The sequence below is a fragment of the Tiliqua scincoides genome, chromosome 4 (assembly GCF_035046505.1).
Source record: "Tiliqua scincoides isolate rTilSci1 chromosome 4, rTilSci1.hap2, whole genome shotgun sequence".
Taxonomy (NCBI): domain Eukaryota; kingdom Metazoa; phylum Chordata; class Lepidosauria; order Squamata; family Scincidae; genus Tiliqua; species Tiliqua scincoides.
In genome coordinates this window covers 40889669-40906887 of record NC_089824.1, presented here as the reverse complement: position 1 = coordinate 40906887, position 17219 = coordinate 40889669, and the positions used below count along the sequence as shown (strand labels likewise).

General features: G+C 47.3%; 1 protein-coding gene across 1 annotated transcript in view; it reads right to left on the bottom strand.

The window, feature by feature from the left end:
• CYP7B1 (cytochrome P450 family 7 subfamily B member 1) overlaps positions 1–16668 on the bottom strand; it is a 124771-nt gene extending 108103 nt beyond the window's left edge. The window contains exon 1 of the mRNA XM_066626365.1: positions 16329–16668. Coding sequence (XP_066482462.1) covers positions 16329–16426 — 98 coding nt within the window. The 5' untranslated portion in view covers positions 16427–16668. The remainder of the gene's footprint in view (positions 1–16328) is intronic.
• Positions 16669–17219: the final 551 nt, after the last annotated feature.

Genomic DNA, 17219 nt, shown 5'->3' with positions numbered 1-17219 from the left:
ACCCAAGGCAGCTAACAATCAATAGATAAAAAATACAAAACACTAAAATACAAATAAAAGCATAAAATATAATAAAAACAGTGTAAAAAAATAAAAACAAAGTTAAAACAGTATAAAACAGAGCAATAAGCAATATAAACGCCAATAACGAACATTAAAATAGATTCAAAAAGCAGCCATCATAGAGCCTCAAAGGCTAAATTAAAATGTCTTCAGGCCTCTTCATTGTTTCCAGTCAAATGTTATTGCTTTTCTTCAATGAAAGTTAAATTCAATGAAATGGAAACAAATCCAAAGACCAGAAGACACAAGATACGTATATCAAAAGGTGCTGACTACATTCAATCTTAAATCACTCTTCATAGAATGAATCCTCTGTCTCTGCTGGAGAGAAGGTGGAGTACCTCAAGACATGAGGGATGCAAACATCATCACGCTGTACAAGAACAAAGGTGACAGGGGTGACTGCAACAACTACCGCGGCATCTCTCTCCTTAGCGTTGTAGGAAAGCTGTTTGCCCGAGTTGTACTAAAGAGGCTCCAGGTACTTGCAGAGAGCGTCTATCCAGAATCGCAGTGTGGATTCCGAGCCAACAGGTCCACCACTGATATGGTATTCTCCCTTAGACAACTGCAGGAGAAATGCAGGGAACAACGACAGCCACTCTTTATAGCCTTCATAGATCTCACAAAGGCTTTCGACCTGGTCAGCAGAGACGGCCTCTTCAAGATTCTCCCCAAGATTGGATGTCCACCCAGGCTCCTCAGCATCATCAGATCCTTCCACAAGGACATGAAGGGCACTGTTGTCTTCGATGGCTCCACATCAGACCCTTTTGACATCCGAAGCGGAGTGAAGCAGGGCTGTGTTCTTGCACCAACCCTGTTTGGGATTTTCTTCGCTGTCCTGCTGAAGCAGGCCTTTGGAACTGCAACAGAAGGCATCTATCTCCGGACCAGATCAGACGGAAAGCTCTTCAACCTCTCCAGACTGAGAGCAAAATCCAAAGTCCAGCTGAAATGTCTGCGTGACTTCCTCTTTGCCGACGATGCAGCTGTCACTACCCACTCTGCCAAAGATCTCCAGCAGCTCATGGATCGTTTTAGCAAGGCCTGCCAAGATTTTGGACTGACAATCAGCCTGAAGAAAACACAGGTCATGGTTCAGGATGTGGACTCACCTCCCTGCATTACAATCTCTGAGCATGAACTGGAGGTTGTCCATGACTTTGTGTACCTTGGCTCAACGATCTCCGACACTCATTCTCTCGATGCCGAGCTAAACAGGCGCATCGGTAAAGCAGCTACCACGTTTTCCAGACTCACAAAGAGAGTCTGGTCCAACAAGAAGCTGACGGAACATACCAAGATCCAGGTCTACAGAGCTTGCGTCCTGAGTACACTTCTGTACTGCAGCGAGTCATGGACTCTTCGCCCACAACAGGAGAGGAAACTGAGTGCTTTCCACATGCGCTGCCTCCGACGCATCCTCGGCATCACCTGGCAGGACAAAGTTCCAAACAACACAGTCCTGGAACGTGCTGGAATCCCTAGCATGTATTCACTGCTGAAACAGAGACGCCTGCGTTGGCTTGGTCATGTCGTGAGAATGGATGATGGCCGGATCCCAAAGGATCTCCTCTATGGAGAACTCGTGCAAGGAAAGCGCCCTACAGGTAGACCACAGCTGCGATACAAGGACATCTGCAAGAGGGATCTGAAGGCCTTAGGGATGGACCTCAACAAGTGGGAAACCCTGGCCTCTGAGCGGCCCGCTTGGAGGCAGGCTGTGCAGCATGGCCTTTCCCAGTTTGAAGAGACACTTTGCCAACAGTCTGAGGCTAAGAGGCAAAGAAGGAAGGCCCATAGCCAGGGAGACAGACCAGGGACAGACTGCACTTGCTCCCGGTGTGGAAGGGATTGTCACTCCCGGATTGGCCTTTTCAGCCACACTAGACGCTGTGCCAGAACCACCTTTCAGAGCGCGATACCATAGTCTTTCAAGACTGAAGGTTGCCAATAGTAGAATGAACCATCATACAAAAGCCATATAGTCTTAGCTAATTCCTAAACAATCATATGTCCTCCAACAGCAAACAGATGGGAATCTCACCAACATCTTCACCAGGCAGAAATCGCCTTTCAGAGATCTTCAGAAACAAGCCTCTAGGGCACTGGCCCAATCAGTTTCTGTGGGCCAAACCAATTTAAGAAACTAGTTTAGGCCCCAATCCATGTTCATGAATTCCCACACTCAGGTAAATTACAAATACTTCTGAAATCAGCTTTCACTGGGCAGAGCAAAAGCATTTCAATGGGACAGATGGGTCCTTAAAATAAGGAGACACAATTGTTGCAAGCAAGAGGTGCATTTCCATTCGACAAGCATCTTAAGCCAGTTTTTTCCATACCAGAGGACATTTATGTAATTACCTGGAAACACACATTTCCAAGGGTTTACAGCACTGCCTCCTTGATTCTTTATGGAGGCTGATTGGTTTTATAGAGAACTTAGGATAATCGGCAGAAGTAGATCAAGATGGTTTGTACATCACAGATGGTAAACATTACTTTCTGAGACAGAGTTTGCTTCTGTGTACATAAGAACTTATGTCACAGTTTTATTGGTTTACCTTTGGTGGCCTTGGGCAAGTGGACCTCCTCTAACCTTCAAGTTACTACCCAAAACACGAATACAGATCTACCCAACAGAATTACGACAAGGATAGTAGAAAAATATTGGGCTGGAAATCTAAATAAATAAGAAATATCCTTCGTCTCTGCTCACTCTTTTCCAGAAATGAGAAAGATGAGAAATGAGATGAGATGAGAAATTCCTTGAGGAACCTTCAGGGCTTCCTCTGAAACACTAAACCAGTGGTTCTCGAACTCTCAGGGCGTTTGAGAACAAAGGTAGGTTGTTGCAGGGGAAGGGAGAAGCCAGCAACACAATCTCCAGGATCATGCAGTTGCCAAAGACAAGGGAGGGTTTTTACACTTAACTACAGCTAGCACTGAGCTCTGGGGAGAGCAGGGAGACCCATGGAACCCTCTGCAGGGTTCCCCAAGCCTCCAAAGGTCTCAAAATAGAGAGCGGAACTCAATTTTGGTTTTCAGCTGCAAAACTGGAAGAGGCTTCCAATGGATGTTTTGGGATTCTGGGGATTGCATCGCTACCTTTGCCCCTCCCCGCCCCTTAAGGGGGCAGAGACAGGGCTACATAGGGTGGTGGGTCAGTTTGAGAACCCCTGCACTAAACTATAGCCACAAGCATACAACTAGCCATAGCATTCAGGTGGGAGGTTTGACGGAGAGCTCTCTCCTGAGCACAAACAAGCTAACATTGAATGCAATAAGCTACTGAATGAGCATGATCATGAAAAAGCATTAAGTAGGGTACATTACTATGAAATGGCACTATAAGCTAGTGTTTTCAAAACACCACCTTCTCTTGTGCCGTTAACATTTTTATAACCCACTAAAACCTTCTTGCTATTTTCATTCCAATTAAAACACATCCAGCAACCCTTTAGATATAGAATTAGACATTTTGCCATTTACCTCTTTTCTCTAAATGGCCCTTCCGCGCCTCTGAAGATGAAAGACACAATTTTAAGGTAACACACGGCAGAAGCGTTCCTGGCTCTGAAGGAAGACAAATAATCCAGACCCTCTCCAAGGAGCGCAAAAACATATAAACAGGATTTTCAAATGTGTGCACTAAAGCAGAATGAGGCAATGGTTTATCTAACTCACACTAATACTCTCCCAAAATGGTTACACATTCATGGATTCGATTTTCAGAGACCCTGGCACCACAAAACAAAACACAGGCACAGAATGTGGTTATCCGCCTTACATGAAGATGAAGACTATAAACAATCCACATGTTTATGCACTTGCAGGAAAAGTCTATCCAAAACATGTAACTGTGGTCTGACAGGCTGATTGAGCAAACTTGTGAGAACTTGGAACCATCTCCTCCTTTTCCTTTACAGTTGCTGGAAGAGGCAGAGATTTCCAGAATCTGGCAGCAAGTGCTGGCCTCCTGGGCAGAACTTCAGGAACTATCACATCTGGGACTGAACACTTGTTTCCACTCAGCCCAGCCTACGCTGCAGGACTCTTTCCCATGGTCACCACCGACAAGGGCTGCTGCTGCTGGAAGAGGAACAACATTGCAGGAATTGTGAGTTTATCCCCCCCCCCTTGAGCAAAGCTCTATATCAGGGGTGCCCAAACCCCGGCCCGGGGCCACAAGGCCCTCTGGGGCTCCCAATTCGGCCCTTGGGGAGCCCTCAGTCTCTAATGAGCTTCTGGCCCTCTGGAGAGTTGCTGGAACCCGAGCTGGCCCAATGCAACTGCTCTCAGTATGAGGACGACTGTTGGACCTCTCACCTGAGCTGTGGGACGAAGGCTCCCTCCAGTACTTGCTGTTTCACATCTGTGATGCAGCAGTGGCAGCGAAGGAAAGGCTGGCCTTGCTTGCCCCAGCAATGCCACTGGGGAACAGTACTATTAACATGTATTAAAAAAACCTGCTGGAAGTCACTCTGGGCCCGTGGGATACAGCTAGATATCCACAGTACATCTAAGTCTATTCTGACATCTAAGAGAGATGGGAGAGGCTGCAGTGCAGCTTCTTCTTGAATAAAGCACTGGCATACATAAGGAGACCATTCTGCAGTTCCTTTCCATGCAAGGGATGCCTCAGGTTTTTAGAGAGATGGTGCCAGCATGGATAGGAGCCACATGACTCCAGGTTTCTGATAATACTTGGGACAACCCAAACAAAAAACGTCCTGTAGCATCTCCCATGTCATTCAGGAAACCTAACAGGTCATTTGATGTCACTGAAGCAACCATGTCAACAATTATGGTGTCAAAAGTAGGAAGCCCATAAGAGTCAGAGTGCAAAAAACCCAAAGCTCCCTACATGGTAGTGCCTCCAGGCAACAAGTCTTATCTACAGCCTCCTCAACTAGAAATGACAATAAGAGGTAGAGCCAAATGTCATCCACATATGGATGACACTCCTGGATGACCTCTCCCAGCAGGTACATGTAGTTGTTAAGACATGTAGGACATAACAGAACCCTGTAAGATACATGGGTCAATAGTCAAGGCACCAACAAGAGTCTGCAAGTACCTCCTTTTGGAATCCACCCTCCAGGATCAGAGCCATCACAATACTGTGTCCCCTACTCCTATCACAGCAAAGCAATCCGGAAAGATACCAGGGTCAATGGTATCAAAGGCCGCTGAGAGGTCCAGCCAAACCAACCCTGTTCAGCTGCTGGCATAGGTCATTTGCTAAGGAAGCCAAGACTGTTTCCATCCCAAAACACTGCCATGTTGAAAAGGATCTAAATAATCAATTCCATCCAGGAATTCCTGGAGTTAGGTCACTACCACTCACTTCAGCACTTGCCAAAAATGCCAAATTTGACACAGATCAATTGTGATCTAAAATGTGGGGTTTGAGGGAAGGCTTTTTAAGTAGTGACTGGACCAGAGTCACCCCATTTGGCTGCCTTCACAAGCCAGGGTGGGAAAGTGTTGAGGCTGGATGCAGACAACTGCATACTTCCAAGGATATCAACTAATGCCACACCATCAGCATCCAAGTCATGATGAATGTGAACAATTATATCCAGAAAATGCCTTGCAAACCGGTCACAGTGGGCAACTGATAAATCCACCTCATCTCCTTGAGGGCCCAGATGCCACAGGCCTCAAATGAAAAAGCCCTGCCAGCCAGTTCTGAGCAGATGCAACAACAGCAGAGACGTACACCTTCTTTGTTACCATCACTGCCATGGAGTAGTCCTTAAAACAGAATCTAGTCCAAGTTCAGTTGAATGTGACATGGGTTTTCTACCACTGTTGCTTCACTTCCAGCTCCACATCACCCCATCCTACCTCATCCCCTAGACAGTTGTCTCTGAACTGGAAACTGCTTTTGTGTTCCGAAAAAGCCCTCCTCTTCCCATGAGCAGCACTTACCGTTCTGCCGCGAAACTGTGTTTCTTTCAAGCTGGTCTGGACACAAGGATGCAGAATGGTAAATGCTGCTCACGGGGGGAGTGCTTTTTCCAAACTCTGGATCTGGCCTGTGGGCCAGGGTTTGGAGAGCCCTGTCCTAGAACCACTGATGAGGCCCTGCAACACTCCCAGTGTAGTGCAATGGCTAAGGGACACAAGCTGTGAAACAAGACTCACCTGTTCAAATGTTGTCTCTGCTATGAGCTCACTGGGCGCCTGTAGGCAAGTTATTTCACAATCCTATCCTCCTTCTGTGCCGGTGGAGCACACATGCTGTAAAGCATGTTGCAACAGCACACCATCTAGGTACACCGTGGGAACCTTTCTGCCAGTGCAGAGAGCCACGCACACTGAACAAGGTAAGTTCCCCACCAAGTGATGCAGGGGTGAGGAAAGGGTGGATCGGGCCCAAGAGGGGGTGAGATTAGCAACACCAAGTGTCATATCCTAGCCCCCTTTCCAAGCCTGATCCGCCGACACAGATCACCTTGGACTTGTGCCAGCAATTTTGCTGGTGCGGGTCTAAGTAAGCCCACACTGGCAGGGGCTTTGCACAGACCTTCCTTGACAAATGTCGAGGAGATACTCAAGGAGACCTCTAGCATGCAAAATTCCCTTGTAGGATGTAGTACAAACGTGCTGGTGCCACTGCATTAGCATGGGGGAACTTGCACTGGACTGGGCTGCCCCTCTCTCCCAGCCTCCCTGTACTAGGAGAATAATACCATCCACTTATTTTACAGTGTTGTTATAAGGATTATATTAAGATAAGGTATGTGAAATATTTGGTACATTCAGAAAACACTACTACACAAATGTTATCCTATAGCAGCAGAAGCACCTTGTTCCCTTCAAATACTTAAGAAATTCTATCCGGCTTAAGATTCTGATCTCGGCCAAGTGCAGGGAGGTAGATGGAGCCCAGGGCTGCTGTACAGCCTGGTAAGACAGTATGGTTTTCCTCTACCAGTATGAGATTCAGAGGAAAGGCTGGTTAGTAGCACTGTACTGTACTATACCGAGTAACAGCATTCCTTGAGTAGCCCTGCTGTGGGAAACAACAGCAAGAATCAAGAGAAAGAAAAGACTGGTATGGCCCTGGCAGAGGTCAGGAAATATAACCAGTTTCATGCTTGGCTTGAAGCACAGGTGACCTACTTCAAGCCTGGCACAAATCAGAATCCCAACTCCATTCACAAGAGGAGTCAGGGCTATCTCGACTGTTTTATTTTTGTTTTTGCTCTTCTGAGTACAGCACTGAATCGTAAAGAAGACTGCCATGGCCCTTCTCCAAAGCTGTACTCTGGCCAGGCTTTTCCCACATGACAAAGTTGAACATCTCAGGCCACTTCCCTTTTTAATCGAAAATATTAACCATCAGTGCCACTGAACTGTTCACAAGAAGGAAAAGGGTGCATCAAGGGAGCCAGACCTAAATATATCCAGCTAAACATTCTATGAGGGCATCCTCAATTCTGTTTCAACCAAGAGAGGGGTACTCAAGCCATTTTAGTACCACACTGTAAAACTCATAATGGTTCTTAACTTCAAAGGCCTAAAAATTTTGGAATCAGGATACTTGAAGTACCCACCCATGATCCATCATCTGAGCCCCAGCTTTGAGCTCCTGGTTCTTCAGTAGGTCAAAAGGCATCCACAAGAGATGGGGGCTTTTCAGAGGTAGCTCCATGCCTTTGAAATTCCCTCCTCCCGCAGACCATACAGGCACCTACATTGTACGTCTTCAGGCAGATGGCCATGACAAGGCCATTTCAGGTCTTCACACAGATTAGTGCTGTTTTTGTTATTGTTGGACTATTTATGATTTGGTTTGGTTTTGATCATTATATTGAAATTTTATTGATTGTCATTTTGTTGCACAAGTCCTGGCTCTTTTGAGGACAGTAGGCAAGCTTTTAAAAATATGTTTCTCCCAATTAGTAGCCATGGGGGTGCAATCAGGATCTGGGCCATTAGGGATAGGGTATTTTAAGACTTTCCCATCATTCCACAATCCCAATGAAGGGGTCTTTCCCCTCAGCTGCTATTGGCCCAGGAAGAAACTTCCGTTGGTGCCCCACTAACGTGAAAACTCTGCAGATGCTGTAGTCAATTGCAAAATCTGATCATGTGCTGAAAGGCAGGCTCCTGAAAGAGCTTGCGTGAGAAAACTGATGTTAATAGAACACCAACAGAGTTTATTTCAGGAAAAATCAACCCAATTAAAGTTTTATTGGCAACATAACCATAAGTCTTTTTTATTGATTGGATTACCCACAGGGGTTGGGGGAGAAGAGTACTAGGTTCTTGGAAGAAACAGGATCTGTTTCAAAAGCATTCCAACATTTTTTTTAATCCCCTAGTGACATGTACTAAATGGAAAGAAAGAAAAGAATCCAAAGAACCTGGCAGTTTGCTAAAGAGGACCATTTCCAAGTGGCCACAAGGTCACTTCTGTAATGTGGATCCCTGAACAGCCAAAAATCTTCCAAAAGAGTTTGTTGACTTTAAAAGGTTACACAAGTTTTGAAACAGAACATGAGAAAAGTGTTCAACCAGACAAAGAGGGACTTCTACAGTGGTTTCCATTTAGCAGAGGGGAAGCAATTGCTCTATTCACCCCAGCACAGCCTCTTTTCCTATGGCTGTTTGCTGTGTTTCTTCTGCATCTTTGAAGACTTTGGGGGCAGGGAACCATTCATGTAGCTAAGTAAAGCACTTCATTTAAAAGCAGTATATAACTATTATTTATAGTCCACAAAGAGAAGGCCTACTTAGTGTGTCAGTTTGCTAAATTGGGTGATCCTGTGTTGAACATGCCTGGTGCATTAAAATCCACGGCAGGGAAGTTCTTGCAAATTTTATTCTATTGTCTTGGATAGAGTATTATATTCAACAGGTTTCCAGCACTTAACATGAAAACAGAAGTTCTGCAAAATCCCAAGGAAGCTTCTGTACACAAAACATGGAGCGCTAGCCTTGGTAAAGAAAACCACCAGAAGCCACGTGTACACACAACTGTTTTGTCAAAACTAGGCGGGGGGGATAAAAAATGTAGATGTGCAAAATACCACATGCAAACTGACAGCTACTACCTAGATCTGACTCTACCAAGTTTTTATAAAGGAAACAAGCATGAAAAATGTTGTTTAAAGACTGGGAGAGAGTGAACTCACAGTTCAACCAAGCTGAACATGCTGCTACTTTTTAGATTTCTCTGCATTGGTTGTAGTGCTGTTGCTTCTTTTGATGTTTGATTAACTCCCATGTAATCCTCCCCTGCCGATGGCCAAGGAGCCATGCACTACATTCTGGGGGGGGGGGTACTTGTCTAGGACTCCTCAGGACAAGTGAAAGTTTGTTTACTTGCACTGGGGAAAGCACCCACTGTTCCTCAAGGACACCTTGGTCCTGTTCCAGTGATTTTCCTGGCAGAAGGCATGTAATGGTGACAGAAAGGTAGAGCAACAGGATTTGGTGCACACTCATGCCACCAAACCTGCCCCCTCCCTCTCTTGTTCCACCTCCCTCCCCATCCAGAAACTCTCCTGTTCCTCCTGCTCCCTGCCCCATTCCGCCCACTGCCTGCCCCAGTGTCACCTTATTTTATGCCAGCAGATGGTGGCCTGGCTGCTAACCAGCACTCTGGGCTACCAGTAATTGTGTTGGCAGCCTCACTGCGCTAACAGGTGGCACCAGAAAATGCAACATCACATGACTTCATACAGAATCCAGGCACCTCTGACTAGATCCTCCTAGCCAGAACACACATTCTGCCAGTGGAAGGTTTAGTTTGGATTGGATTTTTTTGTTGTTGTTCTGTTGCTGTAATCCTTTTAATAGTTGTCAGCTGCCTTGGGCTTCTTGAAAGAGAAGGAAAAGCATGATATAAATGTTTAAAGATAAATAAAAACGGCAGTCAGTTAAATGGGAATATGGAAGTGTGACAGCTCACTATGCATCCCACCCCCACTGGACATGCTTCTTGGCCACACCCCGGGCTCTGTACATATTCAGTTCTTCCCATGTTCTGCAGTCTTGACTGTTCAGAGTTCCAGAGCATAAGGAGAAACTCCCAGCATTCAGTAATGATGCAGAGAGAGCAAGGGGTGTGCCTAGCTGGTGAGCTCCCCTTCCACTCACTTCTTTTCACATTCATTTGAATACCTAAGAGGTCTAGGAGAACTCATGCAAGGAAAGCGCCCTACAGGTAGACCACAGCTGCGATACAAGGACATCTGCAAGAGGGATCTGAAGGCCTTAGGGATGGACCTCAACAAGTGGGAAACCCTGGCCTCTGAGCGGCCCGCTTAGAGGCAGGCTGTGCAGCATGGCCTTTCCCAGTTTGAAGAGACACTTGACCAACAGTCTGAGGCAAAGAGGCAAAGAAGGAAGGCCCATAGCCAGGGAGACAGACCAGGGACAGACTGCACTTGCTCCTGGTGTGGAAGGGATTGTCACTCCCGAATCAGCCTTTTCAGCCACACTAGACGCTGTTCCAGAACCACCATTCAGAGCGTGATACCATAGCCTTTCAAGACTGAAGGTTGCCAACAAACCTAGGAGCACTCATCTATCCATCCTTCCAGAAAAGCAACATTCAGGAACTGCTTGCATATGCAGATGTAAACACTCCCAGGCTAAGAACATGGTTAACTGCAATTCATTTGGTTTAAAAAAACAGTTGGAGGACTTTTGTCACAGGAAAGACACTATGGGCCCAATCCTGTCCAACTTTCCAGCACCGATGCAGCCACAAGGCAGCCCCATGGTAAGGAAACATTCTCTTACCTTGAGGGAGGCCTCCATGATTGCCCACCACCACCACAGGATGCAGCATATGCCCCATTGGCATAGCTACATCAACATTGTAATGTAGATAGGATTGAGCCCTAAGGTTCTAAAATAGGCTAGTCTTTCAGAAGGCATATCCTTGTTCAAAGAAATGATACCTTGGAGGCCAGGTGTAGGCAATCCTCTCTCTTTGATTTCAGGCTTATGTTTCACAACAATCCTCAATAGTTCTCCAAAACCAACATCACTCATACATTCCACCTCAAGGCTGTGCCTAGAACAGGCCTACACTTGCCAGGTTTTACAGAAACAGATGTGCAATTGTTCAATGGGAAGACAGCAATACTGAAAATGCAAAGATACACTCATTAGCAGGGATGGTTACAGGGGCTGGCTGGGTCAGGCAAAGAATGGGTCAGGCTAAGGGCCTACTCAGCAAGGCTGATTCTTGAACCTTCCATACTGAGGATAGCAGTAATGCCAAACGAGCCATCAGGGATGGGTAAGAGTGCCAGGGGGAGCCTAGTGCAAGCAAGGTCTTGCCCCAGGGCCTCCCCAGCCAACTGGTGTCAGCACTGACCATTAAATACTCAATCCTTCCATTTGAACAAGCATGTTGTCTTGCATGTCACTAATATGATAGATATACAACAGAAAACAAGAAACCTTCTAAGATGAGGACACTGGTCTCCAAACAATTAAAAGGTTTTAGCAAAGATCCATCTCTCCTGGACAGTTTGTTACTCAGGTAACAACTGTATGAGAAATTAGACTGGTCTCCAGTAGACACTAAATTTTTCCAGCACAACTGTATGAGAAATTAGACTGGTCTCCAGTAGACACTAAATTTTTCCAGCACTCTGGAATGGCCTCCATAGTGAGATCCAGTACACGTGTTCAATCGCAAGTCTCCAGAAGCAGCTGAAAATGTCTCTTTTCCACCAGGCTTCTTATTGCTAAGGAGCTGATTGGTTTTAGCATGCTCACACCACTTTTAATGTTAGTTTAAAAATTGCACTTGGCAGAATTTAAAACAGCATGTTTGTGTATCATTTCCTGTATAGGTTTTGTGTTTATGCTTTACTCCAAGTTGCTTTGAGGGCCTCTGCGCCCAGAAGTAAGACAATAGAGCAGTACCTCCAACAACACTGGGGGTCTGTTCCTTGAAAGCCAAGAACTGCCTAAAACAGTGCTAAATGGGACTCACTAAAAGACACTGGTGCAGGTCGGCCAGAATGTGCTGTTCTACTTGGCTATACTAGTTGTCACTCAATCCAGGACAAAGAGTACTGTAACAAGACAGCACTAAAGAAAGCAGCATTATTAGAAGGATGACTAATCAAGAAGTTAATAATTCTTCAACATGCAGTGCACAGAAGACAATGGAATCATATCCTGCATTTATTTAATCTGACCACTGCTGGAGGCAGAGCTGCATGAACCAGTGCTCTGCCCCCATATAGTCCCTATGGAACGGCATCTAATTTCGACCCATTTCTTAGTCCCAGAAACAGCAGAGGGCCATGATCACTTTGGCAGCTCACAGAGGTGGAACAAGTTGCAATGCTATTTCCAGGGATTTGGCAATGACATCATATCATCCTCAAACTTCCAGGTTGGCAAGTTCCACACTGTGCAGAGCTCAATTAGGAGATAAGCAGTTGAACACTGTTTTTTTTTGGGGGGGGGGGCAAAATTATATTTGGGCACTATTTGGTGTTGTGCTGTGGTGGCAATAGCTGGTGTACTCAGCATGGCCTAGTGCTGAGAGATTCTGGCAAGGACAGCAAAGACTCTTCACTTCTCACAAATCTTTCTACTGCTCTCAAATATGATGAATTTTCTACCAGCCAATCCTCTGAAATCCACACTCCTGTTGCTTCCTTCTCCTCCCTGCATCCCAGCATTAGTTGGTGCCGAGAATACAAGTTGCTGCAAACCTCCAGGGAAGCATACCCACTCCTTGAGTCAATCCAGGAAGGCAGGGCACTGGCGGGTTCCAAATATGGGGATGGGGAGGGTATACTTTATCAGGGGTCCAGAGGGGCTTGGTCCAGTCACAACCCTAGTCTGCTAAATTATGAATATGCTTCTAAGGCCCAAATCCTAACCAACTTTCTAGCACTGGCATAGCTGTGCCATGGGACATGTGCTGCATCCTGCAATTGGGTGGCACTCATGGAGGCCTCCTCAAAGTAAGGAAATGTTTGTTCCTTTACCTTGGAGCTGCATCGCCCTTCTGTCGGTGCTGGAAAATGGGTTAGGATTGCACCCTAAGTTATAAAACTTCAGGAGTTGTATGTTAGAGCAAGAACAGGTAATAGAGCTGCCTAGCTATTTTGTCCATTGAATTCAAACTTGCAAGAAAAATTGACTTCGGGGAGACAATTCATGATTTCACAGTGAAAAAGGCCAGAAAATATACATCTTTAATGTTAATTTTTCTATTTCAGCTTTCAGCAACGCTGGTCCATTAGAAGATTTTTAAAAAATTAGAACATCAGCAGAATAATAAACTTTATTAGGACCAACCAAAGAGTCACAAACAGCAAGTTTGGAGAACTCTTCTTCAAGCTAGCAAAAAAGCAAAAAGGGGGGAGGGATTGGGGCATGGTGGAAAACCCCATGGTGTTGATGTAACTTCAGAACTAAAATATAAACTTTTCTTTCATGTATCATGAGATTGGCTGCATATGGGAAGGGGCTCATGTTTCAAGTTTTAGTGGGACCCAACATTTGCTCTAAAAGCTCCATAGTGGTGCACAGATCACTTTGGCAGCTCACAGCGGTGCAATGAGTTGCAATGCCACCTCCAGGCAATTGGCAATGACATCATCATGCCACGGCCAACTTCCAAACTTGCTTTCAAACTTCCAAACTTGCCGAGTTCCACACTGTGCAGAGCTTGACTGGGACAAGCACAGCCAAACACTGGCAGGTCCCCCCAAACTATAATGGGCTCTGGGTCCTGGGCTGTGGTGGCAGTAGCTGATATACTCAGCATGGCCCAGTGCAGAGAGATTTTGGCAAGGACAGCAAAGACTCTTCTGTTCAACACTGCTGGTGTAGAGATGACCAGAGAATCCTCCCCCCTTTTGTTGGATAATCAGTGTCTTATTTTATTATCTTTGCATCTTTCTCTCCACTCCTTAGGTATTTTGCAGCCTTTTTAAAAACACCTGGAACTTTTGCCATTTTACATGCCTGGTCTCAGCACCCAGGGAGGAATGCATTGCATTATCTCCCCAGGCTGCACACATTCAACTACCATTTGATTTGAAAAGGACTCCTTGGATTTGGGGGCTGCCTGGGGCTGGAAAGAAAGGCCTTCCCAAGGCAGTATCCTACTATCTCGTCTCTAGTTTTGGGTGTTGGAAGACATAATTACCTTTCCCTGGTTTGTAATTAGCTTTCATTTATTTTGCTTATGATGATTTAACTTTATGCAAACCACTTTGAGAACACATGTGGCAAAATGTTATATATCTATATACTTGGCAGCATAACCTGGAGTGCAACCCCATACTTTGGCTGTGGTGCTCTAGGAAAGAAAATCAAGCACCTAACTATGCTTCTCCCGGAGTTTAACCAAACCTAGAAGAGTGTGAGACTTCCCAGTTTTATTTACAGGAATGGCGTGAACGAAGGAGCTCCTTCATTCATGCAGTCACTGTAAATAAAGTCAGAAGTCCGGTACTTCCAGTTTGAAGGAAACTGCTTAAGGAGCAAAGTAAAGAGGAGGATTATCCACTTCTTCCTGCGGTGAGCAGGAAGAGGATAATTGCAGCTCACATCAGCAGAGATGGAGAGTGAGGAACAGCCTAAACCCCACCACCCCCTTAGGCACCTCACAATCTGCTACGGAAGCAACTCACTTCAGCTTGCATCATGGTTGGGCTGGCAGTACACATACTGGTCAGAAGGAGAAGTGCACCCCGAATATAATCTGAGACACAGTCAGTGGTGTAGCTAGATGGGGTGCAAAGCACTAAGTTTTGCAGGTGCCTGAATGCTCCATGCATTCAGCGGCCCCTCCTCCTTGGAGCCATTCCAGGTGATGGGAGCAAAATGGAGGCGTACACCTAGAATGGCTCCAAAGGGAGAGGGGCTGTTGCACAGCACATTCAGGCAACTGCAAAACTTAGTGCTTCGCCCCCTCTAGCTACGCCACTGGTCACAGTCCTCTCCTAGAATAGGTGAAAAGAGCAGGCCTTTAAAAAGGGACGGCCCATCCATGAGGCAGCTGAGGTGGTCACAAACAAACACACACACCCATTGCTCCTTCCTCTCCCACGCTCTCTATTGGAAAAGGCAAAAGGGGAGGGAGTGGAAGAGGAATGAGGAAGGTGATGAGTGAGGTGGGCAACAGCACCCACTGCTCCATTCTCTGCCACACTTTCTCCCCCACTCCACCCTGTCTTCCTTTCCCAATCCAGCAAATGGGAGATGAAGAGGTGGCACATCAGCAGGTAAGGGGGAGGGCAACATCTGGAACATCACCTTCAGTGCCAAGTGGTCTTGAACATGGCCTGCCTTGAAATGTGCATAATGGGATAAACATGCACTGCTTCCACCACCCCTCTGGTCTAGAAAACCCCTGCTAACTGGGTAAGAGGCACTTTTTTAAGTGGGTGCTTTTCTTTTATTTAGCAGGGGGAGACTAACTGGCCCTCCTCACCCCAGCAGTGTCTTTTCTAGTGGCTGTTTGTTGGTGTTCTTTTGCATCTTTTTAGAATGTGAGCCCTTTTGGGACAGGGAGCCATTAGTTGTTTGTTTGATTTTTCTCTGTAAAACGCTTTGTGAACTTTCCGTTGAAAAGTGGTATATAAATACTGTTAATAATAATAAAAGAAAATGCCAGAAGGCGAGCTGGGCCAGTCTGTCACAGCAGCTGCAAGAGACCCAGCAAGTCAGAGGACACTTTACCACTGGGCAGTGCAATCTCCTGTACTGGATGTCTACCCCTGGTCTCCAGTGGGTCTTAGGCTGCAATCTTATCCACCCTTTTCTAGGAGTAAGTCTCATTGAACTCAATTACTTAGTGTCCAATCCTATCCAACTTTGTAGCCACAATGCAACCTGGTGGTAAGGGAACACATGTTCCCATCGCTTGAGAAGGCCCCAGTGACTGCCCCTCCACCACTGGAGGCAGCGCACGCCCCACTGACACAACTGCACCAGCACTGGAAAATTGGATAGGATTGGGCCCTTCCTTCCTTCTTTACTTACTGAGTAGACATGCCTAGGACTGGGCTGTTACTCCCCCTAGTAAGTGTGCTTTCAGATCGTGGCCTTCCAGATGGAAGAAGCGCCAAGGCTCTTTGGCTTCTTCTCTGCAGAAGTTCACCTTTGCGCTGCGCTGCCTGCTTTCGAGTCGACTTGGAGCGCCACAGAGAGGCGGGGAAGGAAGCTGGCTTTCTCTCTGCCCGCTTCCCCCGCCGCGATCGGCGCCAGGAGGGTGCCAGCCCGCCGTCTCCACCCCCTCTTACCTTCTCCTCTTGCAGGAGGCGCTCAGCGCCCAGAGCGCCAGGACAGCGGCGATCAGCAGCCCGTAGGCGGGAGAGGGCAGCAGCTCCCAGAGGCCCATGACGGCGCAGCGGCGGCTCCGACAGTGGCGAGCCCGGGCGACGGGGAGGAAAGTTCAGGAGCCTCCTCGCCTGGCGCCTGCGGAGAACTCCCGCCCCTTCTCTCTCCCGGGGAGGCTGCTGCCCTGCGGGAAGGCGAGAGAGCGGGGCGCATCTCTCCCATTGGCCGCCGGGCAGCCCCTCCCCCGGCAAGAGGGAATGAATGAGTGAAGTTCAGGGGGGAATCCCCATCGGCCCTTGGGGGGGGCTGATAGCCGCCCCTCCTTGGAGGTGGAGAGCTGCGCACGAAGGAAATTACTCCGGCGAAGGGGGGTGTTCCGGGAAGGAGGGCAGGGAAAGCCTCCCGTTCGCAGAAGCCGCTGCTGGGCACAGCTCAGGGAACGGGAGGAGAGTCGCTCATCGCATCCTTGGGGGGGCAAGTGGGAACCCGGCCCCTGGCATTCCAGTACTACCCGCGGGGGGAGTGGCACTCAACCCAAGCCTAGCCACAGTTTCCTGGGAGTAAGTCCCATTGACTCTAAGGGGGCTTACTTCTGAGTAGACCAGCCTAGGCTTGGGCTGTGATTCAATTCACAGGGGGTGCTGTTCCCCGGGAGGGCTCTTCTTCACACTAGGTTTCCCCTAGCCCAGTGCTTCTCAGCCAGTGGTAGGGGTACCAGCAGTGGCACTGGAGCTGGTGTCTGGTGGTACTCACGCCCCCTCCCCCCCACACAGGGCCGTAGCTAGAGGGCGGCCAGGGTGGGCATTGCCCACCCGGAGTCAGCAGTTTGCCCACCCTCTCATTTATGGTTCTTT